The 27,659-nt window shown below is 32.4% G+C and overlaps 1 protein-coding gene across 2 annotated transcripts in view; it reads left to right on the top strand.

Annotated features, from left to right (window-relative positions):
* The window catches only part of LOC122710817 (semaphorin-2A), a 545,106-nt gene extending 520,421 nt beyond the window's left edge, over nucleotides 1-24,685 (top strand). For both annotated transcript variants that reach the window (XM_043928957.1, XM_043928955.1), the window contains one exon: nucleotides 24,184-24,685. In XM_043928957.1, coding sequence (XP_043784892.1) covers nucleotides 24,184-24,236 — 53 coding nt within the window. In that variant the 3' untranslated portion in view covers nucleotides 24,237-24,685. The remainder of the gene's footprint in view (nucleotides 1-24,183) is intronic.
* The last annotated feature ends 2,974 nt before the right edge of the window (nucleotides 24,686-27,659 follow it).

The raw sequence follows: 27,659 nt of genomic DNA, 5'->3' as shown, positions 1-27,659 counted from the left end.
GATATCTGGCTTAACTCGGCGGAATTGGTGCATTTGCATTAGGTCGAATTTGTGGTATTGGTTACGGTTCGGCTAAAAGTAAGCCCAAATTATACGTACTAATTGGCCGGCTCGCGTTACGTACGGCCGTGTCGTGGTGAATTTATACGTGTTATGCGCAACGTTTATCGTGCTTAACGCCGGTAAGTGGCTTTCGAAACGAGGAACCGCCAGATTTTCGATTCGTCGATTACCAAATATACGCGGAACAATTTCGGATACGTTACCGATCCTCTGTTTCATACATCCGTCCTAACTGTACGTATTATCTATCCTTTTGTTAATTAACCACCACGATATAAGTATAAATTGATGAATCCGTATCAAGAAGTTCCTCCGCCCATTAATTTCCCTTTAAACAACGCGCTAATTAACCTTCCACTCTGACTAGACTTTCTTCGATCGTATTGCACTCCGATCAATTAATTAAATTGCGTTGATAGATTTACAATATATACTACACGCGTAATTTATTTTTGAAGTAAGATAATACACTTTGTCGAACAGATGCGACTGTCCCAAGTCGCTTCCGTGTTTCTTAAGCGACGTATACGTCCTCGTTACATTCGAATAGAAGTTAACGCGAAATTCCCCGGTGCCGTATGCGTCGCGCCAGTGCCACTTCCGGTGGCTTACTCCAACCACCGCCGTCCCGTGGAAACAATGAGGGAGGGTGGATGAGGGAGAGGGCGCAAGTGGGAATTGAGAGGAACGAAAGAGGAACGAAGGTGAAAGTGAGTGAACGGCGGAGAGTATTTTTTTTTGGAGACAGGTGCAAAGGAGGGGAAAGAATAGGCGAAGATGGCTTTGAAATTTACATCAAAGCGGAGGTGGAAAGAATCGGGAAGTGTGAAAGAAGAGAAGGTGTGAAAGGATGATGAGGAAGAGACGAGTGAGTGAATGAAGCGGAGGAAAAGTTGATTGGAAAATGAGAAAGGAATTGTTCGAATAAAATACCTATACTCTTTTGTGTACGTCCATAAACGATAACGTTTAAAAAATAATTATTCCGAACGTGAAGCATTAAAGCATTAAAATTAAAGAGAAATAAAGTGAGGTACAAAGTGAAAGACAAAGCTTTCTAAGGGAAGAATCATCTGTGGAAGGGAGAACGAGAGTGAAAAAAAAAGAAGAGAAAAGAAAAAGAGGAGAAGTCACAACGAATCCCGCAAACTTTAAACTGGCTTTAGCAGTTTAAAAGTTGCGTGGAGGCGTCGCAACGACGAGGAAACCTTATCGTGGCACGTACACTCGTTCCTTGGCCAACGTCTTGCTACGATATTATTTCCGGTAAATTCCAGGCCGGAAACTGCAGCTTCCCAGCGAATCGACGACGAAGAAGGGAGCCTGTAAGCCTGACTGCTTGTTTGAAAAGATTTCGATTCGTCGCCACGGGGAAGGAGGAGGGGTAGAAGGGAATGGAGAAGTGGAGGTAGAGTAGTTGGCGGAAGGTGAGGGATTCCAGTTTGAAAATTGGCTTCCAGTTTTCCAAGGTAACTTCAAACACAGATATCATCCGATCTCGGTATTCCTTGGACGGAATACAACATTTCCTGTTTCAGAGTTCGATGCTTCCTTCTTTCTCCCCTCCCCTCTTCTTTCATCTATGCAGATCGGATTGATTCCTTTTAAATTTACGCGAGACCCTGACACGATCTCTTGAGGGCGAGGGATAAATTGCTCGAACGAGTTTCTCTTCTGACTTCTCGATTACGACGAATTTCATTTCGATCGATGATTATGAAATTAAGAGGGCGTTGCATTAATCGATCGAGATTATAGAATGAGTGTGTATCCATTTAAATTAATATCTTCAATGATTGTTTGTTTCTTATGACGTTCGCAATATTTATATTCTAACTCAGTAGAAATTTTCAAAGTAAAGCGAAAAAGCGAACAAAATTATATAGCATAGTGATATTATAAAAAATTTGAAAATGTGTATTAAGGGATTAAAAACAATATTAATATTTTTCCCCACGGTAAATGTTTCGCGAAATTCAATCAAATACACATCTCATTACGCAAAAAATAAGGAATTTAACATTTTCACCCCTTGCTTCGCATTGATGTTTGAAAAAAAAAGAGAGAGAGAGAGAGCGGACATCAAGCGCAATGACATTAAAAATACATAAAAGGATTAAAAATGAGATTAATGTTTATTTTCCCGGTAAACATTTTCCACGTCGTTTTTTGTCACGAACTCCTCTCATTAGCATGCGAAATAAACGCGAACATCCCGAGAACGCGCGGCTGTGAAGTGTAAAACATTAATTAAATACGAAACAGTAGAAAAAGAAGAAAGAAAAAAAAAAGATAAAAAAAAACAAAAAATAATACATACGCACAATAAACTGGCAGAAGCAAACTTTTTGCCAGACGAATGGCCCGTTAATAGCCCGATTCAACATTTATTCCATGGGATGCTTGGAACAATGTATTATTTAATATATAATATCGTGGAAAAAAAAACACGAGTCAAACGACGAGCCATCGTTACCCGCTGAATTATTCATTAATTATAACGAGATTACTTCTCGAATCTTTGCGCGAATGCATAAAAGCTTTCGTGTTACATTCGCGAAAAAAAAAGCCACTCGTTTAATTGTAAAAGTTGTTGGTATTTGCGAAAATATAAAAAAAAAAAAANAAAAAAAAAAAAAAGGAAAAAAACGAATGAACCGTGGCTACCACTTCACTGGCAACAATTTATATTAATAAACAAACTTTCCGGCCGTGTAACGCGTTTTTACATCGCCCTCGTAAAAATAAAACTTAATACACGTCCGCTCATACTCTTCGTTCTTTTTTCCTCTCCCCCCTTCACCATTTTCCCCTTTCCGTTTTTAATCAACCCTTAAGATCACCCGTAGGAAATTAAAAATTGTTTATAATTGATAATTAGCTTCTTAGGGAAAAAAGCAGATCGGTTAATAATCGTGGGTACTGCAAGTACTATCCCATTGTTGTTTAATCAAAAATTTAACGGGACGATTTCAAGAAAACTTTTCGTTAACATAGAGTTTATGATCGATACCGAGCATTAAGCCTTATTTCGTTCTCGTTGGTCGTTCTCGTTGCTAATATCCGTGATGTTTAGAAGTTTCGTAAAGCTTTCTGAATGGAAATTTCTATTGTTATCATCGAGGAGAAGTACAAACGAAGTCTTTTACTAATTGAGAAAGTTGTTCATCGATGTCGTTTCATCATCTTAATTCGAGTCGAGTATTAATTTAATTTTAATTTTAATCTCGGTTGTAAATGTAAAACGCTTAAAATGGATTAAAAGGATCGTTTTCAAATCCGAATCGTAAATATCGTTAAACGTGAAAATGATGACGAGAAAATGGACAATCTAATATTAAGAAATCCAATTTACGCGTAACTTTTCTTTTCATCTTCCGAGGATAACAACTTTCTTCGATTTACGAAACAAAATTGACATAAAATCCTTTCCAATTCTCTCCTAATAATTTTTTTTTACCAAAATCAAAACTAAAATATCGGAGGAATTTCATCAAAAGTAGCGAAAAGAACGAAAACGCGATCTTCGAAAAATACCGTATTCACGAATAATCCAGAGAGAGAGAGAGAGAGAGAGAGAGAGAGAGAGGGAGAGAGGGAAGGAGGGAGGGAGGGAGAGAGAGGGAGAGAGGGAAGGAGGGAGGGAGGGAGAGAGAGAGAAAGAGAGAGATATTTCAGGGTCGTCTCAATTTTGATACCGCGCCAAAAGAGAAACGGAGCGTTCTCTGTTCACCAGCGTCGAATTGCAGCCGATTACCTTTCGTCTTCCGGCGAACGAGCGACGAAAGGCAAACAGAAAATGGCGATGAACGAATACACGCGGCTAGGGGGAGACGAGAAATTCGAAAAAGTATTTGCAGGGTGCGCGTAACTCGCATACCGTGCATCCTACACAAGATATCGCGCTTTTCGAAACTGGAGCTCGTGTCAAGAATCTGCCTAAGTATTTCGTGTCCGGGCCAAGTATCCTATGTATACGGACTTCGACACGGAAACCGGAGAACCCTCTGGAGGAAACTCGGCAAGATCGTGTGCTCGGCTGGATCCCGAATGAAAAGCATCGATTTTTCATGGTGAATTGATGATGCGAGTTGACGATGAATCTGTGGATATAAATTATTGATTTATTTGGGTCGCTCGATTTAATATGATATGGAGGAAGCATAAAAACTTTTATTCGATACGATACGATATCTATCTGAGTGAAGTTAGGGTATTAATGATGCAGAAAATTAGATATTAAAGTTGAAATATTGCGACGTGAAATAGTATTTGAAAAAAAAAAATCTTGGATCATTAGAATTGTTAAATTAAACTGCTGCGCTATGTGGTTAAACGTATAAAATATTCGTCCTTTTTTACAGGTCACGAAGATGAAGTTTTAAATAAGAAAGTAGCTTAACTTAAATTGGAAAGATGAAATACATAGTTACGTGTTATGTAAGTGCAACCTAATTAAATAAGTTTCTATTATAATAAAAAGAAACAAGATAAAATAATTTACTAGAAGAAAGAAAAGGAGAAGATATTTTTTTTATTTTATTTTACTTCATCTTTGATCGTAGAATTTAGACAAACTTCGAATCTTTCTTTCTTTTACAAAGATAACTTTTTTTTTCTTTTCTAAAAATAACAAAGGAAAAACTATTTGGCCGAAGAGAAAACTCGAGATAAAACATAGAAATAATTTTGACTTTTTTCTTGTTAACCTAATATACTCGAAATAATCTTCAATGAGATTTTGTTAATAGTACCAATTAAAATACAGAATTAATTAAACGCAATGAGAGAAGAAAATTTGTTTGTGAATGTTATATTTCGAACCAAATCGATGAATTTTGATTTATAATTTTGATTTTAATTTGATTTTTTATTGATAGTATAATTATTTATTCNTTTTAAATGAATTTAAAATTCATTTTCATTTATTAAAATCTAACTATTTACTGTGCTATTTGGATCTGCAAATTTTCAACATGAGTTTATTCGCACGAGAATCAAAGCACGCGAGAAAATATATAAAATGAAATTTTTCAAGCGCAATAATTTTTGAATTTCTATTTTCTAGCAACCTAAAAATTCACTAGGTAACACATTTCATATTCTAAACTTCTAGTCTATATTCAAAACGTTACCTCATTTTATATTTTCATATTCTAAATTGTCTTTATTTTCGAGTCTAACTTTACGGCTCTTACCATGCTCACTATCTAAAATCTCATTGTGCAAATAATACAAGAATTTTTCAAAATCAAAAAAATCAAAAATAAAAAAACAAAAGCGCGTTGTAAAAAAATAGATGAATACGAAATCAAGAAGAATTCTTTTCTAAAATTATCCTTTTATAAAAAATATTCACTAAATTTTCGTTATAATAATAATAACAAAAATTTAATAATAATAATAACAAATAATAATAATAACAAAAATAATAACAAAAATTTTCGTTATAATAATAAAAATAAAATTTAAAAATATATTTATACTATTTAATAAAATATTTAAAATTATTAATATTTTATCTTCTATTTTTCTAATCATTCTTCGTGTTATTATTCTTTTTTTAAATAAAAGAAAGTATGTAAAATAAATAAAAAAAGAATTTAATAACGTAAAAATAAAAAAATATAAATCTACTTGTTTATGACATTTTGTAAATTACATATATAACAATTAAATTAAATATAGAAATCGTAATTTCATTTAAATTATATTTTTTGTACACTAAATTTTTTATTTATTTTAATCTCTAAAATCAATTCTCCACTAATTAACATGTATACTATATTTTATAAATATAAAAATATAAAAATATATTGTTTTCACCCGACAAGCACTCCTCCTACGTAATATATTTTTATTTACAATTTTATTTACAACACGATAATTAATTAATAATTGTTTATTTAACTAATTAATTTAAACAATACAATATTCTTACAAAGAGCGGAGAGCGACACGTCCGTTCCGCTCCGTGTCTCGAACACGACTCCGTTAAATCGATATTTTGATTATAAATGACAACCGAGTGTTATTATTTCCCGTATTTACATTAGTGTTCCACACGGAAACGATATCTATTATTTCTCAAACATATTCCATTACTTTCCAAATATACTCTATTAAGAATCAATAAGCATCTGAAGTGCATCAATCAACCCACATCATACGATGCGTTTTTTATATATATAAAATATATTTATTATATATATATATATATATAATATATATATTTTAGAAGTGACAGAGTTTGCGTGGAACTGTCAAAGTTAACCGCGCGTGTAAGAAGGAGGTGATTGTTAACTCAATGGACTATACCAATGCAACGATGAGTGAGCCATCTAGCATCGCTCTTCGTCACTAACCGAAGACAGAGAGAAGGGTTCGACAGAGTTATTTAGACGTTGTTCTGGCTCGCCTACAATGTGGGTCACCGGTGGCTTAGTAATTCAGCCTCATGAAACATGAGTACCCATCACTAACTCCTTTATGAAGATGGAAGCTTATGCATGAATTGTAAGGATAGATCCTGTCTATTTCTTGGACAGCAACTTGTCTACGCGGCATGATCGACGTTCTTAAGCAACCGTTTCGTCAAGTATCTTCTTTCTTAAGAAAAAAAATTCAAGAGGACGATCACTCTTGCGAACGTAAATATCTCTTGGATAGTAAAATTTCGACTGGTACACGTAAGATACACGATCGTTCTGCGGACGGTTTACGAACGTACGGTGGAAAAGTTTTAGATTCATCTCGTCATAGTGAAGGCCGAATGACCGTTGTAAACTCGAAGTTTTGCATGGAGAAGCATACTGAATAACTCTTCTCACGTTACGTTGCGAAACATTTTCAAAAATAAAACTGCTTATCAATCGTTGTCAAAAAATTATCTTGATTTATATTCTAATCAAAATACGTATTCAATTTATATTCGATATACAGTTGCTTATTTTTAATTTGTAATATATTAAAAGATAAATTAAAAATGTGGAATAGAATTTTTTTATTTAGTATATATCCAAACCATTTTTATTATTATTTGTCGTCGAAAATTGTTTGAAAAATCAAATAGTATTTATTTTAAAAAATAGCAACTATTATACTCAAAAAATAAGTTGTATTAATTTTATTTTTAAAAGATATTTCTGGGTCCATATAGATAATAATATTTCAATATATTTGATGTATTAATATTATAATAATTTTGGTTATCCTCTTGTATTCATAATTTATTATCCCGTAAGAGTTCTCTATAAGCCTTGAAATTCTAAAGTACTATTAAGCAGAATATTTTTACAATATAGTTTATCATTGTTTATTTATCTTTGATATAACATTCTGACTCAACTGAATGGATAATAAAAACTTCTTCAAGAATGATAAATGAAAAAACGATAATAAGAAAACTCGCACACTTTGCATAATTGCATTCGCGCCTTGAATAAATCGTTTTCGAAATGATTCTATCCTCCATTTCGAATATTCGATCTGCATCGAATCCTCGAAGTTGAACAAAGTACGTCCATCCCCAGTAAGAGAATTTCACTTGAATTGAACTTACGTTCGGTTCCGTTTAGTATGCATTAAAGCGGTTCACTCGCTTAATCGTCTCGAATTCCCGCGACGATTTCATAATTAAGCGGAAATCGGGCGCGAGTTGGATCAGGAGTCGGATATCGAATTCAATTATTATCAATTCGCGTAAATAACCGGGCGATGTCTGTGGGATGGGATGGGATGGGATGGGACTCCTCGTTCAATTTATTCGTCGCGATCGGATCAACCGAGGAGGTTTCCATTAAAAGGAGAGACAACTTTTCCACGACAGCCGAGTTGGAAGATTTGCGACGGCCTAAACGGGCGCAATAACGAAGAACGACCGAGCTCGAAAGTAATATGTAAGAGGAAATAAGCTTTCGCCGTACGTTCCGCCATATCTGGATGCTGCCATCTAGGGACCCCTAGGGGGAACCGTTGAAAACTCTTAACTCTTTCTTTCTCTGCCTAAACCGGCCACGATGCGGATCTAGAGATATTTATGCGACTTTTCGCTTAATTGCCCTCTCCTTGCAAAGAAGTTGCAGGCGTAATTAACGCTATCGCCCTTGAGAAATCGTCTGGTTGTTATAATATTTCTCGTTACTGATTAATTTTCTGCAAGATATGCCAAATGATCATATGCATTAAGTAATTATATTTTTATTTCATATATGTTTATTTATCTTTCTTTTTGTAAAATTTTTATGCTATGAATATTTGCGTTGCTAAAACGATTATTAATAATTTTTATTTTATAATTATATTAATTTCCTAATAAATATATACCGTTTGATTGCGAAAAATTATTTTTTAATCATTATATCACGATCTTCTTAAGATAAAGATAAATATTTGTAAGTAGAAAACGAGATCTCTTTACGATTTCTCAAATTGCTTAATATAGAAGATACGGTTAAAGGTTTTAAATCAATTATAAATTTGAATACTTTTGAATCCCCAAGGATATCTATGGAGGATTCAAGGGATCCGGCTGACAAAAATGGGAGCATCGAAGAGACATAATATCGGCTATATAAAAAAATAAGCCATTATAAACACGTGTCCTTGTCGATTAGCATAATGGTCGTAATACTTTTTGTACTTGTAGCAGACATCTTGCAAAAAATGTTAATACAGAATGTTGTCGCAAGCAGATTTAGAACTGGGGACCCAGATGTTGTGCATGTGCTCACTAGGAAGTCATTATATTTCTTCGGTGCCACACTCAGGAAGATTCACTTTTTTACTTTGACAAACTTGGATATCCAAAGTGAATCGATAAATTTATAGACCACTTCATTCTTTATCATCATGTATTCAGTTGGATAGAAAAATATTCGCATTAAAATAATATTATCTTAAATTCTGTTAATTTTTATTGCAGCTTGTTTAAAAATCGTATTATAACATCGTATATTCTTAATGATTAGGAATAATAATGCTTAAAATCGAAAAAATTGTATTCCATTCTAAAGATTTGAGATTGATAAATAATTAATATTACATAACAATCACAATGGAATAGTCTTGATTAAAGTAATCGTACATCAAATATTATGTTTCAAAAACAAGATTCTAAACCTGAAATTCTAGATCACGAATTTTGGATCCAATGTGGGCATTCTGGATCCTGAAATTCCAAACCTCTAATTTCAAACCCTGGACTCTAAATGGGACAAATTAGATTCCCTAAATTCCAGATACCAGATCACAAATTCTAAATCTAAAACTCTTCTGCAAATCTATTTGATTAACAAGCTTTGATTGCACTCGCCTCTCCAAATTTGTACAGCTCTAAATCGATAGATTTAGATAACTTGTTCCATAATTATTCTATTGACTGAATTTATATACTCCTAATCTCTTTAATTTTCTAAATAAACCCAGAGCATTGTCACAATCCTCAAAAATCCATTATAATTCACCTTTTCATACATACAAATCTCTCATAAATCAAAATATTTCAACAAAATACAACATTGCGTTCATTGCACGATTAATCCAAACTCGAATCTATCCACAATACGCGTTAATTCCGCATAATATTCCCTAGGATAAAGTTATGCCTACAAAATTGCTATCGCGAATCGGAATCGCGTTTGCAAATGTTCGCGAAAGACAGTCTAATACGTGATTATCCAACACGCGGCGGAACGAGCGCAACAAAATTCGTAAAAGCAATTTCTGAAGCTTGCTCCAGCCAGTCTGTCTGCCAAAGGAGACGCGCAAGAACATCCCTCCGCACCTTGTACGATGAACAAAGAAGGAAGCCTCTTAACTGACACAAGGGCAGAGCTAATTAAGCGCACGTAACGTTTTGCAAGGCGATTAAACCGGCAACAGGAATTCCGTTCTTATCTCGCCAGGCTTCCTTCAGGCAGCTTCAACCCTTACCACACCCCCACTCGCGAAATTATATCATGACTCTCGACGTATCGCTATTCGTTTATAATTAATCCCCGTTATTAGAGGCGGTTTGGAAATGCAAAAAAAAAAAGAATGTTGAGATTTTTGCAAAGAAGAATTAGAGGCAAAAAATAATAAAAACTGTATTCCAAAATACAAAAAAAGTTTGTAATAGCGTAGGAGAGAAAGAATGATCTGCTTAGCAACTTGATAATTAGTAGAGGTTGGCACGTTTTTTTTCTACGATTACGATTGAGCTTATAATAGCACAGCAGTAGCTATTCAAGCCAAAATCTAGATGTACTTGAAAAACCAAATGTGTCTGCCAAATGTATTCGCCAATGATAAAATAATTTTTAAACTCTGTCTCTCTCTATTTATCTATCTCTCTCTCTCTCTCTCTCTCTCTCTGTTGATTTAATTTCATCAAAATTCACGATCTAAATTTGAATCCATCATGAAAATCGAGCATAAAAAAATATAAAGTGTATCGACAAAGCTTGTATGAAAACAAGATACGAGCGTTTAAATCGCAGAATGACGGTGGCCAATGCGACATCATTAACAACTTCCTGGCATTGTTGTTCCGTGTTAGCGACAAACTGGGCTAATTGCTTCAACTTCTGACCCGTTTCAGTTAGGACGCTGTAACTAGCTGTTTCTCTCCGAGACGATTGTCCCCGTCGAGCGTTTCACGCGCGCAGGCTTGCATAAAATTCACCCCCTCGCGCTGCGAGGAGCACCACTACACCACCGGCGCCGCTCGCAATCGTCGCGGCTTATTAACCCTACGATAATTAGCCGTAATCGCGGGCACGTGAACTACCCATTTTTATCCAACTCTTCTGTTCCACCAACCCCTGGACTCACGCGCCAGAGGTCACTGTTAAAAGAGAACTTGAAATCAGTGCTGTTGCGTGACGAGATGTCGTTGGTTCGTTGGGAGATTGGAGTCGAAGACTCCGTTGTTTCGTTCAATGTTTCGTTTTTAAAAAAAATAAGGTTTAATTAGGAGTAATTAGGATATCCAGTTGATCTGTAAATGCTTTAATCCTTTATTTTTTGAAAATATTTTTTCATCAGTATCGTTATATTATGTGGTTATTGTTATATTTCATAAGATTTCAAGTTAGAAATGGTTACTAATTTAGAAGAAAAAAGATTGATTGAAGCACTATAATAGATTTGTTGAAGGGGTTAAAAATTTTCTAACTATAGGATTTACGAAAGTGAGGGAATCAAGAAGGTCTTCATCTCAAGAAGATCTTAGAAGAGCATCATGTTACATCATGATGAATAAAAAATGGGGAAAATTTCTAGAATAGATGAGATAAGTTCAAGAAGAATTTAAGACGGAAATGTTCTCCATTCGATAAATCCATTTTAAGATTACGTTCAAGAGAGAAAAGAAGATTGAAAGTAATCCTTATAACAGGATAAAATAATAATGGAGGAATTTGTAGAATCGAATAATTATATGAATGGAAAATTTTCATACAAAGTAAGTTTCATTTTACTTTGTGACGTTGATTGTTTTATCTAATTACGGCAAAATTTCCAAGAAATAAAATTGAACTTAATTTATCACTGCTTGTTTGCTCTCCCTGCTCTTCCCCGTAGATTTATAAAATATTTATAAAATACTTTCCCAGAGAAAAGATCGAATCGCGTTAATTTTCAATATCGAAATATAATTAATTTGAATTGAACTGAGATGAATAATGCCGCTAACCAATTTTTATTCTTTTACCAGCCTTGCTAAATTATTTGTTTGTGAAAGTTACTTACGTTCTTTTTTTTTTTTTTTTTTGTTTTCTTATGCATAATTTATATATTTGACAAAGAACGAATGAGAAAAAGAACCGTATTTCACTTTTATTCTTCGAATCGAATCAATTATTAAGAGAAGCTACTTTGAAGAAAGATTTTTGTGCCAAGTCGTTTTCTTTTGAACAAAACTAAAAGACTTAAGAAACAAGTTTCATTCATTCTTAATTTCATTTCGTTACATTATCTTTTCTTAAAACCGAGATTCTCTGAACCGATAATTCTTATTGTTTTGATCAATTGTATGATTTAGATTGAATAATAATTTATTTGATAAAAGTTACGGAAAAACATTTAATTAAAAACTTTCTTTTTATAATTATAATCTTTTTATAATTATATCTTTTATTTAGATTTTAATGAATATATTTCTCGTTGTTATTCTTCAAATTTTTATTCGAATATTCGCTTTTTGAATACTTGATTCTTTCGTATATTTTAGATATTTGAAAATATATTATGAAATAAAATTTGATTTATTTATATAACTTCTTATCGATCCAATTGATTATTCTGTACGATTTATCATATTGCGAACAATTTCTTATTTAAACGGTATTTAATTTACAAAAAATTCAGTAAAGTGATAAATTTGCACGAATTTCCAATAAAATGATAAAGAATATTATATGTATCACACATTCGCGTGTTTTTTTAACGAAGGAAATTAACGATAATAAATTTCATCGTTAAATATCATTTTCATTTCAGTTTCAAATTATTCGCCTCATTCCACGATATTTATGCAAAGATCGAATCAGATGGCATTCAACTGTTTGAAATCGCTTCAACTTTTTACCGCGAATGCACGCTTTTCCAGCTCGAAATAAACGATAATCGATACAGTAAATAAACGATAAACGATAGGAGAATAATTAATGAGCAAACCAGACGACCGTATCTTTTTTTTCCCCAGTAATTATAGATTTCGTCGAATTGAAGAAATTTTATTTCATGTTAATTTTCTTTTTTTTTTTTAATCATAGTATTATTTCAAATATAATAAATAATTTTCTATTGCCGGGTATTTCTACATTTTTTTAATAAATCAAACATTAAAGCACGGATCATTAACTTTCATCATAAAAATGTTTTTTAAAGTTTTATTAAAATTTTTAATAATTTTAATTAAAATTAAAACTAATAAAACGAAGTGCTGTTAAATCTAATTCGAGCTAATAAAAAATCTTATGAAGAATTAAATATCATTTAATGGCTCGTAAATGATCCTTATCAATGATAAATCGGGCGTAAAATGTGAATGAAATCAAAAGCATTTTCAGATAATTATTATCTTTTTATGCAATGCAATGTCTCTTTCTCTGAATTCAAAGAAAAAAAAACGCGCGCGCATTATTCCCGGCAATTTTAAACGACTCTTACTACTATTTGCTTTTAATTTTACAACGATACAAGAAATAGAGAAATGAGGAAGCGGACTGAAACAGTGGAAAGAAAGATCGCGAAAGTTTTATCCCAAAGTGAAACAGTGTTCCTTTGGTCCGACCGCAAAGGATACAATGTCCAAGTTAATTTGGCATAGTTTACGTTGGGAAGGAACAGAAAGAAGTGAAATTTTACAATGGCCATCGTAAGTTGCTTGTCCGGTGAAAGAGCACCGGCTATTTTTATTCAGGGTACGTATACCTCTGCTCCTTCCGTGGTTCCTTAATTAGCATGTTTAAGTTACTCCGGGAAAAATTTATGTTCAGCGTCGAAGCACAACGAAATATCAAGTAGTTCGTGCTAAAAAAAAGAAAGAGAGAGAGAGAGCGAGAGAAAGAAAAAAACTCGGAAACAAATTTCATTAGCAGCAGAAAATTTGTATATGCTTTCATTCATTTTACGAATTCGTTCTATGAAAATAAAAATCTTTGTTTTATCTTTTTTTTTCAGCTCTTTTCTTTAGCACAAAGTTGTTTAAACAAGTGTAATTTTATGAGAGTTGTTGTTATGAGAAATTTTTACCTTATAATGTGGCTTGAATGCGTTGAAAACAAATTTTGAAATAAAAAGTACCTTTTTGTGAGATAAATAAAATATCAATAAATATTTCGTCATCTTTCTTCATCTAATATTATAATATTTCGATATTAACGTGTTAGGCATTAGTTTGAACAAATGAATTGTTTCAAATTTTAATTTTTTCGTAATATGAGCATCGTATAATAAACTCATATTAAAATTGCATTTGATTATTTAATGCACTTCACTTTAGCTTATGAATCTGATATTCTATAATACCTCGAACTCGTGCTTTGAGTGGTACATATTAAGTAAAATAGATAATAAAATAGATACAAAATATATTGTTAATTTTTACTACCTACAAAAAAGAAGTAATATCTGCAATATATTTATATTATATTTTTATAAGCTCAAATTATAATTCTTCAATTACCTTCTTCTCCATATTAGTACAAAATTCCTTTCTAATCTCAAAATCTGGCAATCTGTTAATACAAACAGTTTATGAAACCATATCAAACCATCAATCTTCACTGTACTTTGAAACGAGCGAATCCTCTCCATATTTTTTAACAGTACCAAACTAACTACACTCATCTAATAATTCAAATGGATTTCTCTCTTTAAAAAACACTTCATTTCAACCGGTAAAAAAAGAAGAGATAAATTAAGAAGATAAAACAAATAGAATAAAAGGGAGAAGCACAAGATTACTTTACCGTGAAAGGGTGCAGAGGACAAGGCGACAAACCGAGCTTTATCGAGAGTGTGTCGTCTGCGTGGCACGTTAACAAGTGAGAGATGGCGCCAATGCCGCAGGCACCTCATTTACGCACATTTTGCATCCACTCAAGTTTCGTTTGAACGTTGGAGATTACATGGAATATTATTTCGTCGGTGAAGTGGGTGGCATGTTTCAGTGAAGTGGATGGCTGAGGTGTGCGTGAGGGGTGAAGGAGGGGGGAGGGGAAGAGGGTGGTTTGCTCGGGTCGACTTTAACCCGCTTTGATACACGTGACGGTCGAGAGAGGCGGAGAACACTTCGTTCGACGATTCGAGGCTCGAACTGGTGAACAAACACGTGCAAACGTTTCGCTATACCATCTTTACACGTTGGTATACACACAGCGTTTTCCACCTTTGGACCAACCCAGGCATCCGGAACACGTGTGACGTGTGTTCTTACCAAAGGGTTGAAAGGAAGAAAGGAAGAAATGACGCCATTACAATGGCAATCTACTTTCTGGTCTATTTTCCTTTCTTCTTCCCGCTTACACGGGCTTATTCCCCTCTTCTTTACACATTTTATGCGGTTGTTTAGTTTCTTGACAGTGTGTTCTTGTTTCTTTAAACCCTCTTTTTATTTTATGGTAACTATTTTCTGCATTTTTTTTTTTTTTACTAGTCTATTTTTCTTTACATACTTTCTTCTGTCACGAGGATAATCTTGAAAATTTACGTGTTTATTCAAAAAATAGAGATAAAAAGATTCCCTCGTTATTTCGTATTCCTTCTTTCTGCGTTTTCGATGATATTTGCTCAACATCATTCTTTAATCAATCTGTTTTTAACGTTAACACTATACTATTCTCTCGTCTTTCTTTTTCACCCATTTTCCAAAACTTTCTTCGTTATTTCCTTATGGATGTATACTACTCTTTCTACTTAGTTCTTCATATTCTCTGCTTTCTTTTAATACTTCTATATTCTTGACAACTCGCAAACAATAATGGACCTCTATAAATTCATAAACCCTCTCAACATTCTTTTCCTCGTATCTTTAATCTCTCCTTATAAAGTACCTTACCTTGTACCTTCCTTTCTTGTTTCTCTTTCCTAATCTTCCGTGCACATTTCTTCTCGTTATATAATTTTTTTGCTTATGTCTCTTTCGCTTTTATCGTTCCTTTCCTTCTCCAACTCTTTTATATCCTCGCCACCTTGTCTTTGCCGCGACACAGCAAATTTAATTAACTCGGTCTGAGCTTCATTGAGCCGCGTTAAGTCACATCCCTCGCGTAATCTTTGTATTATACCATTCAAAACGGTATTTCTCCACCGTGCTTGCATGGCGATAAGCCCCAACGAAGCAAGGATTTCTACGGGGGAAGTTACGTTCCCGAGAAGTGTCTCGCCGTTTCTGGGACGAAACGTCCCATGTTGCTTTTATCCGGCGAGCTAAGTGGTGCGAAGAAGAAAAAGAATATGAGGAAGTGGGTTGATGTACTTGGCGTACGTTTGCAAACTTCACGTTTGCGTTGTTTGTGCACAGCTTCCCTGAACGACTTACCAAGTGCATATGTACTGTGCAACTTAGGTACGCTGATCCCTCTCGTAATCTCGTTATAAAATATTAATTTCTTTGAAGCGTTCGACGCTTGTGCGGGATTAAAAAGACCTTGAACAAGGGTTTATTCTCTCGGGGTGATAAAAGAAACAGGAGAGAAATATTAATTTGTAATTATTAAATTAAAAGTATGGAGGTGTGATATCAAGAATTTTTTTCTCTCTTTCTTTAATTTTTTAATTTTGCACATTCAATCTTTTTTTCATCTTGAATTCACATTATTATTCAAAATATTTATGTGTATATTTGAAATTTATAAAAATTTGGATAGAAATTCTCTAAATTAGTTTATGGATAAATTTAAAGTAGATAAGTTTTGTTTGAGCGTGGGAGAAATTAATTGTATTTATACATATTTATATTTATATAAGAGAGAGTAAATTTTGATTTTACTTAACTTTTATATCATCGTATGTAAGTATGTATGCAGTTATCGGGATTAATTTAATCCAAGACTGTCAGAACTTTGTTTAGCGAATATATCCATATTTAAAAGGAAAATATTAATGAAGTTACGACTTTACAACAGGGTAAAATGAAGTAACTTTCATCGAGCACAAAGATCGTAATTGTTTCAACAGCATAAGCTCAAAGTTTAAACTAACTAAGAACATCATTGATTTTTTAACAAAAATCAAATAAGAAAAAAATTCAAGGAGTTTCATTTCATTTAATTTCGTTCAAAATCAGATTTTCCATAAAATTTAAATTTTTTTTTTCCGAATATTCTTATTTCTGAACAATCTACCAATAGTTTGAACATCATAAATCTATAAAATTATATCTTTTATCGCCAATCATATGCCATAACAATTCGACAATTTAAAAAAAAAAAGAAAAGAAATATTTACACATCATTGAAATATTTAACCAATTAAATATTTGACCAATGCAACAATTCTCTCCCTCAATCAAATATAAGATTTCACCAAAACAAATATACATTTGTCATTTATCTTCAATCATCTTTTCAGCCTCATACGTTCGCACTATATTACTTCTGAGAGTTGAGGATGCTCCGGATTCGAGGAACTTTCACTTCCATCTTCGAGAGGAGAAGGAAAAACTTTCAAGCACCCGGCGAGACTTGCTCACGGACTCTATTACCGACTCGTTGAAGCTACGTGGAATCTTTATAGTCGGCCACGAATGCAAACTACCTGTCGGCTCAGGCATCCTCGCTGTCTTAATAATTTTTAAACGCGTCGGCGGGAATTTAAATTGGAAATTTTTACTGCCTCCTCCCCCTCCCTTACGACCCCCTTGATCTTTCCAGCCTCGAATAATAACAGACCATCGGATGCAGAACGGTGTCCCACTAATTACGATTTGAAACTTTTTAATATTCCAAGTTGATTCTTCGTAGTCTCTTTACGTAATACGTAGTTTTCCTTGGATTATTTTTCACTTCAAGTTTTTCTATAAATTTCAAAAAAATTCTGAAAGTGTTGGTAATAATCTGTTATTATTTAATAGATTTCTGAATTAAATCTTAAATGTTTTAATAACAGAAATGGTATATTTGAAATTGAAATTTTACTCGTATCCAAACTTCCTGTTATTTGAAGTGATCAACGTTTTCTTCATGTTGCAAATCATTTATCTCTTCATCGAACAATATATCTTTTTTAATACGATTCAATTTACGTGTATTGTTGTGGAGTGGAAAACGCTCGAGGATTTATCTGAAACACGTAACATACAGTATTATTTCTTTAATATTCATTGCTAATATGAAATTACAATATTCTGTACAAGCTGAACAAATACGTACGTGTTTCTTGGATTCACCAATAAAATCGCAGAGATTGAATCGAATATTTGAGAATCGAACCCAAAGCATTCTCAAAAAGGATTTTAATCGATCGAAACTAGCAAACTCAAATAATATTATCATCACTTAATCTAGCGAAATGTTTAACGAGCTCCTCGATTCCGAGAATCTTTTCCTGGCCACCTGAAAACTTTAAACTCCTTCAATTACCTCCGAGTTGTTTACATTCCGTTAAACATCATCCGGTTTCGCCACAATATAACGCGCATAATAACATTGCTCAAGAAGCCCATTTTTCACAATCCCATGTTTGCAAAACTAATTGAAAAATTCCTTTACACTCTGTCGAGAACGAAAATAAAAACTCGACCATGATAAACGAGGGAGGGAGAAGGTCCTGGATAAGTTGAAAAAAGTGTTCGTTCGAATTTGTTTTCCAGTCAGGAATTAGCCAACATTTCTCTCAAGTTTTGACGGACAAGGATCGAGGAATGTGAAGGGTGTCTGTTCGAAATTTCCAGCGCTTATCCTCCACAACCCTCTTTGTGAAGATGCGTGAGAGCACGCATCGTGCGAATCTGTCAAAGGGAGGAACATTAAATTTTTCCTTCACCACTTAATTTCGTATCCATGTCACATCTGCTGTTTTAAATTGATAAATTATCGATTCGTAGTCTTTGTTATATATAATACTATTATTCGATGGAAAAAAGAATAAAAAAAGAATTGAGTATTGATATTGGTATTTAACAATTGCATATATGTAGTAGTATGTTGAGGACAATACTATCAAAGCATGTAATGTATCAAAACTAAAGAATATTTGAGATAGTTGTCTTCTCAGTTGTCTATGATCATTACTGAGAAGAAATACTTTTTAAATCTTCAATACCTTTTTGATATCACGACTAAATAACTGAATAAATTTATTCATCTTTCATAAATATATAAAAAATGACATAAATAATAAAGAAGGTAAAAATTTTAACGAATTATAAGTTACGTTAAATAAATAACATTCCTCTTTCCACGACACACTTGGAAAACGCTCGAGGATTTATCTGAAACGCGAAACATGTAATTTGGAATGAAATCTACCGTAATTATACCACACGCATCCCCACGATGCGCTCCTTTAAATTGGCGCAAATGATCTCTCGTGGTGTGCAAACGGAACTTGGTGTATTCCGTCTCGAATAAATAACGCGCTGTCTAAAGGCAGAAACCACAACGAGGGAATTACGAAAAACGGAAATGAATGGTAAAGCAAGCGGGCAGGCTTGAAGGAAGCGAAAGATCGATGAGATCTCTCTAAAGGGAGGAGCACAGTTACCCAACTCTCGTATCTCAAGTGGATGCCTTTTCTGAAAGACTTGCTCGAATATATTGCGAGTTCTGGATGCTCGTTATACATCCTGTGAAATTAGAAGAAAGAGATAGCTTTGGATTTAAAGAATATTTCTTTTAGGTGCATAACTTGACCAAGATTCATTGTATTCGAAAGGAAAACGAGAATACAAATATAGAAATCCATGGATTTCAATAATTTAATAAGATATTAATTATATGTATATAATTTGAAATTATGAAATTGATTGATCTTTTTTTTACCATTAAATTTAAATATTGATAACTTACACAATAATAATTTTTCATATTATTAGATAGAAGATATTTTTAATTAATATTGCTTCAATTTAAAATACGCGATATGTCTTGACTGGTGCTGCCCTCTAGCGTTTGTTTAGATTCTTCTCTCCTTTTCTTTTGTTTATCCTTCTTTGTTGTAGAAGAAGCGAGAATTTTCGACATGTTCTCTTCGTTCCAATATTGTTAATTACAAATTATTCTATTTACATATTTTTGGACACAGATAGTCAAACAAGATATAATTATTATTACAATTGGTATTTGATTTTGTTGAGAAAAGAATTTCTGACGCATGTCATAAATATTCATAAAACTTTCATGTAAATTTCATTTACATGAATGTCGAATCCGTCATTTCTCAATCAGGTCACAGAATCCTATAATCTAATTAAACGTATGAAAATTCCTTTCAATTACTGTTATCGATTCAGTCAGCTTCTCTTGATATTTCATACGATAGTACTCGAATTTGAAAGAGCGAATGGATACTTCATTTAAATGGAACAAATTTAAAAGATGTTCTATCTTTTACATCACGTGCAACTGGCACTATCCTTCAAAAAATATTTGAATACATTCTATCGAGAACAAAAATTGTGTCAAAGATACAATATTTCTAATTATATTATATAAATGGACACTCATTAATTAAAATTCAAATTGAGTTCAAGTAGTAAATTCCAGTAATAAATTTTCATTTATATAATGTTTTATTATAATTTTAAGTAATGATACCATCGAATAACCAATCTCCAATACTATTATAACATAAAACATTATAACATAAAAAACTCAATCTATTTCTATTCTAATGTAAAAAAAAAAAAAAAAACAAAAAAGAGAGAATAAAATATAATGATCTTCAATTAAATTTCAATTGAACGAATAATAAATATTTCAAGTTTAAATAAAATTTATAATAAAATAATAGCATTTACTCGTAAAAACATTTCAATCTTCTATTAAATTTCATTTTTAACTTATTTCAAACATCCAGCTCCAAATGTGAAGAAGATTACCGTTTAATCTCAGCAAGAGGCATTTAACCCGCTAATTACAACAAAAACGCGAATGGGACGCGAGCTATCCGAGAAGAAGTGTATGCAAATAATTTTCACGGTAATTCCTGGTATCGCATTAACAATACTGTTGTCGTTTAACGACGCCACCAAAGTAATAGGATCGCACTCGAAATTCGTTCTTTCACGAAGGTGTCGCACGTGTCGTGCTTCAGTTCTCATTTTACAAGAGCTGTCAGGAATTTCGCGAGAGGAATCCATCTCGCTTCGATTAACACGAAGCACGGTCTGAAAGTGAACGTAACAATGGGAGCGACACGTTTGTTTTAAGCGATTTGGAAATTCCACGAATTTTCCTCGCTGCTGCCGGTCGATTAGTAAAGGAGCCACGCGACAACGTTCGTGCAACGGGGATGGAGTTGGGTAAACTTCAAGAATAGGTCGAAACCTGATTTTCAGATTCGTGAAACTCGAATCTGAAACTTTACCAGGCTTAGAAACTCTCAAAACTGAAAAGTTTGGAAAATGGAAACTTTGGAAAACTTGTGTTTTCTTTTCCTTTTCTTTTCCTTCTCTTTTTTTTTCTTCTGGGGTATTGTTTTTGATTTGTAAAAGATTAAATTTCTATTTTTTTAGAGGAGCTATCGTAAAAGCAGAAATGCAAATTAATACAAAATTTAAATTCTATCAACGATGTAAGAAATAGATTATTATTTATTGTATAAAAAAATTAATATTATTGTAAGTTAGTTATTAAAAATTATTCCTTATCTGAATATCGAGAGTTTCGAATTTACAAATCATAAAGGAAGCAAAAATTTCCATGTGGAACAGGAAACTATTTGAGTTTCAGAAAATTTCGAGATCTCGAAATTAACTTATTTCTATAGATTTATCCCTTTAGATTTTCGTTGATCATGAGGAAATTATTATTTTTCATTATTAGATATCTTTTACCTAAAAATTTTTATCAAATAATTGTATTATATATAAATTTAATATGTTATATAATAATAAATAGCATTAATTAGCAGTAATTGTATAAATAATATAATTTTAATTTAAATATTTTATTAATTTACATAAGTTTTAAATTATTAACTTTTATATTAATACTTTTATCACACAAATCTTTCTTCTCTATTATATTATTCTCATAATCCAATATAGCCTGGAGGTAATCTTCATTGAATCGAATTTTCATAAAGTGTGTACATCTGTGTAATTTCATTTTAACGTTTGAGAAATTTAATTTAATTTCACAGTTTGAAATTCAATAAATTGGTTAAATGTGGAAGAAATGTAATAAAAAATACATAAAATACTTTTCCTATGTTAAATATTGACATGATTTTCCAGGAACATATCGGATATGATTTAAAAGAAAAGTAAAAATATCTATTTTCAACTGAATCGACAAGTTGCTTAATGTAATAACGCTTGAGACATGATCAAACGGCGCAGTGTTCCGGCAAAACCACTTCAAAGGGCTTCCTTGCAATCCTATTCAATTTGAAGCGTTAAAGCAAAAACTTTTCAGTTTATGCTTGAAATCTTAAGTGTTTTTAATTAAAGAGATTTGGCTACGCAAAAGTCAAGGAAAAACTTTTCGAAAAAAAAGATTCAATATATATCTATATATATATACTGTTAAATTTAAATTTTCGATTCATGCTTAAGATCTTAAGTGTTTTTAATTAAAGAAATTTGATTACGCAAGAGTCAAGGAAATGCTTTTGAAAAAAAAAAGATCTAACATGTCTTAATAAATTTAAATCCGCTTCTTTTTATAGATTTTCGCTGAAATTATCGCTGGAATTAACATTTCGTGGTTCATAAATTTTTTCATGGCATCGATTATATATCATTTGAAAATTCGAAATAAAAATAAGAAAAATCAGGTAACACCGTCTTAATCTAATTTTAATTATCACTTACTACGCTCTGATTGGCCTATTACCCGAAGAATTAATGGAAGATAAAAGGAGATTGACATAAAAGAAAGAAAAGAGATAGAATATAGATGAGATTATACAGCAGCAATAATCTTAAAGAATTACTTTACAGTAAAAAATTCTAGTAACTTATCCTATCAAAAGAAATGCAAATTAATGCAAAATTTTTCTCCTTCTATCCATCCATAAAGAAGTTCTACCATTCCACTTTACAAAATCTCTTATGTTTTAATAATGAAATCAAGTAATAAATAGATACTAATGAAGTATCAAACAATGTTTGGTTTAAATGCATTGTATTGACGGTGTTGATGGAAATGCATCGATTACGGGGGAACACCGATGTTTAATCCGTTCGTGTCAGGAAATTCAAAGTAAGTGACTTTACGCGAGCTACTTCTGCAGCAGCGGCGAAACCAATTATCCTTCTGCATTCGAGCTTTGAGCCTCGGCAAGGGTGCACGCCAGGGCCTCTCGAATCACCGTGTCAATCATTCGCCAATTAATCCTGGGAAATTATTGCTTGGATTGATTCACCTACCCAACGTGCCTGACAACCAGATCAAGTGTGCAAAGTGCACTTGCGTCTGACTTTGAGTAGGCTGGAGACTGACTCTATGATTTCTCGTAGCACGTACCAACTTAGTCCGTAAATGAGTTGAAGCATGGATGTTTTTCCATGTTTTATACGTTTTTTGCTGAGATGTTTCATGAATTTTCTTATAGTAATCACAGTTCTCATTGTCGGCTATTGATTGTTTTAGTTTTATATATTCTATATATAAATTGTTATAGTTGGTTCTGTGATTGAGATTAAGACAAGAATAAAAATTATATATAAATTTATATATATAAATTTTGCTCATAGAAAATTTTATTTTATTTCGTATTGATATTCGAGATAACTAATATCGAAATAAAATTTTAGTGGTTGAAAGTATAATAAACTCGATCACTGCAATAATTTTTTATAAATAACAATAGAATATTTAATTAAATTTTATTAACATATCATGCTGCATGATCTGTTTCCTGACAAAAATTGTCACGAAAGACATTTGACTCTTTCAAACACCTTCCTTGAATAGCCGCATAAAAATAACTATTAATCTTGCTTGCTAGATTCAATCGTATTGGTCTGACAAAGCAACGTTCTATTCTACTCCGACCACTGAATACGGTTCTATTCTACTTGCTCGGTATTCGAATACTTTCCAATTCTATTTGTCTGACAATTTGTTCATTTATATTATTGACTTGTGTTATTTCGTAACGACACTAATTATAATTCAAGTTAATTACTTCAGAATATTTTTGAATTTTGAATTATGTTATTTTTCATACAAATTACGAATTTGAATATCATATTATATTGAAAATACTTAATTCATTCAAAATTCATTAATCTTTTGAATTGTTATTTTTTTTTATTAACCACAATATAAATTCAACGCAATCATTTATTAATATTAATCATTTCAAATTGAATCATCATTATTATTAAAATTAAGCAAAATCTATATCAACGTTATTGATTATTTTCATGTAAATTTAAAAAATTAAAATATCGTCTAATCGAGACGTTCTCTTCTAAATTAAATTATTACTCACTCATCAATTCCCCTTTCTTTTCAGGAAGTGCGTTATCCGAAGAATTAATAAAAGCTAGATGGAAGAGAGGATGGTGATTCGTGAAGAAGGGAGGAGAAGGAAAGAGAAGAAGAGGAATGGAGCGGCATCCGATGGAAAAAAGGACAGAGCATAGACAAGTACCACTCGCGGTTCTGTATTTACATAAAATAATCTATAGCGCCAGGACGTGGCGAGAAATTACACCGTGGCTTCGCCAAGCTCGAGTACTTGCGCTCACCAACATCCAACGACTGGTATTTATTATTGAAAATCGATTTTCGAACTCTCGGCAAACGTCGGGCATTAAGTAAAATATAAACACTGAAGAACAATAAGTATCTTCATAAGGAATTATTTTATAGTCCGTTTAAGTTTGATTAATCAATATTTTTATGTTAAAATAACAATACTCAATTTCTGATTTCATTAATTTTCTGGTAATAAAACTGGAATAATAGTATTAGTCCAGAATTAAAATTGAGTTTAAAATTTTTTTCAAAAGATATATTTGTTAAGAAAGAAATTAATATATAAATAAAATATAAGGAATGATCTGGAGAAGTTAAATAATTTTAAAATATTTTTACAAATAATATATTATAAATAATTATCTATTTTCTATAAATTTAATGCCAAATTAAAATTTATATGCCAAAGTATATCATACCATTATTGACTTCTTTTAATCCCTAATCATTTTTCCTAGATTATTCGATCTTATTATTTAAACTATCTAAAGATCATATATTCTTCATCTACAATATTATTATTAACGTAAAGAATTCTTATAGACTTTTCCTTCTCTATTTTCTATTACACTCAATTTCTATTTCATTTTTACAAACAAAAGAAATACATTAATTAAATTTTCTCCTTCCATTTCCTTCCTTCCATTTTTTTCAACTTCAAGAAACCAAAAAAAAAAAACAAAACAAAAAATGGATATACTCAAAAATCTCATACAGCCACTGAACGCACAGAATCTAAGCCTGTTAAAATTTCTCCAAAGCCCCGATCGTTCCGTCAAATGGTTAACTTCGCGGTCGAGAAAGCAATTTCTTACCGCCGATCATATATCTTAAATCAGTTTTACGAGCTGGTGTATACGAGGCACGGGGTTGGAGGAAAGGGCGAGGAAAAAGGCGGAAGAATGTACGTAGTCTGCTGCATCGATGTCGAGGGATACGCGGGGGTTGGGGTGGAACAGTCTTGGAGGAGGCGGAGGTCACGTCATTTCGTGTTATTAAATTTATATAGATGGCACGGACCTCTGATCCCCACGACGTAGATTTGTCAGAGGGCATGGAGCAGGGGGTAAGGATAAGGGTTGAGGAACACCAACCCCTTGCAGCCCTTGCGGGAATTCAATATTGCACTTGCCCGTGTCCATCCTTGCGTGGCGTTCCTCCTCGGCCCCCCTTGGGGAACCGGCAAATGTTTGTGAATCTAATGCAACCGTTCTCAGATTTGATGGTACAGAGAGAAAATGTGACGCCATTCACCCTGGCTGACAGATGATACGTTGAAAAACGGTCGGATTACGAATCCAAGAATGGAGGTGACGCGTGAAATGGAAGAAGGATTAATAGAAATAAGAGAATGTAGGATAAGTAGAAAGTGGAAGAATAGGACGATTTGAACGAGAATATTTCGAGTTTTTGATGAATTTTGGGATTTTTTAAAGATTAAAATTTTGTAATGGATCATTTGCTATTAGTCTTCCTTTTGAATTTTATATGATAACATTAAAGTATTTATACTTTGCGGGATATCTTTATAAAGAGTCTAGAGATTTATTCATCAAGTTATAAATAATTCAAGTTCACGTTGATGAATTTAATAAATAAATCTCAACCGACATTTTTGTATGTTCTTGTATTGCTTTATATCGATAATATAAATTATTATTATTGTTGCTCGATACTCGACATATTGAAATAAATATGTACACATAGTATCTCCTTAAAATACCAATGCTTAATTAATATTACATTAAAATTTATAATGTTTATGTATGTAATTTATAATGTCTTAAACTTGACTTACGAATAGAAGATATACCTCCTGAAACTACTTAGAAACTGAAACATTATTTTTATTATTTCAATAATGTCAGATCTCGACTTTCATCCCGTTATCCCTTCTCCCCTTTCCGATTGGATTTTCCATTCCGAGTACACAAAAGGCCGGGGAAATTCGAGTTTCCAAGAATTTGATCGACGACGTGGCAGGATCTGAAACAAGAGAGAGTGGGCGAACGCGATTAGCGGGAAATCCGATCAGAGGATCAACGTCGTTCTTTCACGGCTGTAGAGGGATATCAAATCAGTCTATTTTTCTCTTTCTCTTTTTGTTCTTTTTTTTTTTCTTTTTTTTTTCCCCCTCTTCAAAAAACGAAACCATCTAATATTCTGATCGTGTACGTAAGCCGTATGTTTATCCCGCGGTAATAGGCGGTGGAGCGTGCTTCGATTTCTTAATTTTTCACTTTCCCTCGACGATGGATCAAGTAGAAGTTAACTTTCAAATTGGCGAAGAAAACAAGTAAGAAAAAATTCGAGAACTAAGACTCTTTTCTAATTTAGGAATTTAGAGCAAAAAAGTATAAAAAAGTATAGCTTTATTTTTATTTATATATTCGAAGTTTGGAGGATTGATTTTAGAGGCCAAAATAAACGTAAAAGTTGTTATACAAGAATGTTGATCGAGGCTTATTTATTAAATTACGAATACTTTAAGTTTGCGGAAGATGAAGCGAGAAAGAGCAATGTGACGAAAATGAAGCAACGTGTTCCACGAATTTATTAATATTTATATATTTTTTTAGAATAATTCGTTTATGATGAGTTTTGTTAAAAAATATCGTTAAAATTATTACTCCAATTTAATGTTCTATGATAATTGCAAATGTGTTCTTTGTTTATTTATTTAAAGTTTTATCTTTCACATTATTTTATTTTATCAACAATCATAACGACGATTTATGTATAAATTGTTATATTTATATTATTATTTATTTTTATTTTAATAAAAATAAAGAATATTTCTACCATTTTTTCAGATTAAACAAAAGATTTTTTCAGATTAAACTATATATTAAATGTTTGATAAAATAAAATTATATTTTTTAATTGATGATTTAAATTCTTTAATAAATCAATCGCTTCATCTTATTTCCTTTATCCTGGAGATTTTTTATCTCTTCTTAAAACAAAATCTCCGAAAAGAAATATTTTTTAAATTTTTATAAATTCCTCCAAGAAAGCTATATTTTTATAAACCAGAAAGAACCAATAAATAAAATGATTTAAATAACACATAATCTAAATAAATATAGGTCAAGTAACGGATACATTTTCAAACTTTCGCAAGAATTTGCGCCCTTTTGCATCGATGTTTCAAATCTGAGATTAAGGAAAAGATGGGTTAAGAAAAAGAAGAGAAAAAGCTATAATGATGGAGGGCAAGTAGAAACACGA

The sequence above is a fragment of the Apis laboriosa genome, unplaced genomic scaffold (genome assembly GCF_014066325.1).
Source record: "Apis laboriosa isolate Shangri-la unplaced genomic scaffold, ASM1406632v1 scaffold157_cov153, whole genome shotgun sequence".
NCBI lineage: Eukaryota > Metazoa > Arthropoda > Insecta > Hymenoptera > Apidae > Apis > Apis laboriosa.
The sequence above is the reverse complement of the archived record's forward strand: the minus strand, read 5'-3'. Positions and strand labels throughout refer to the sequence as shown.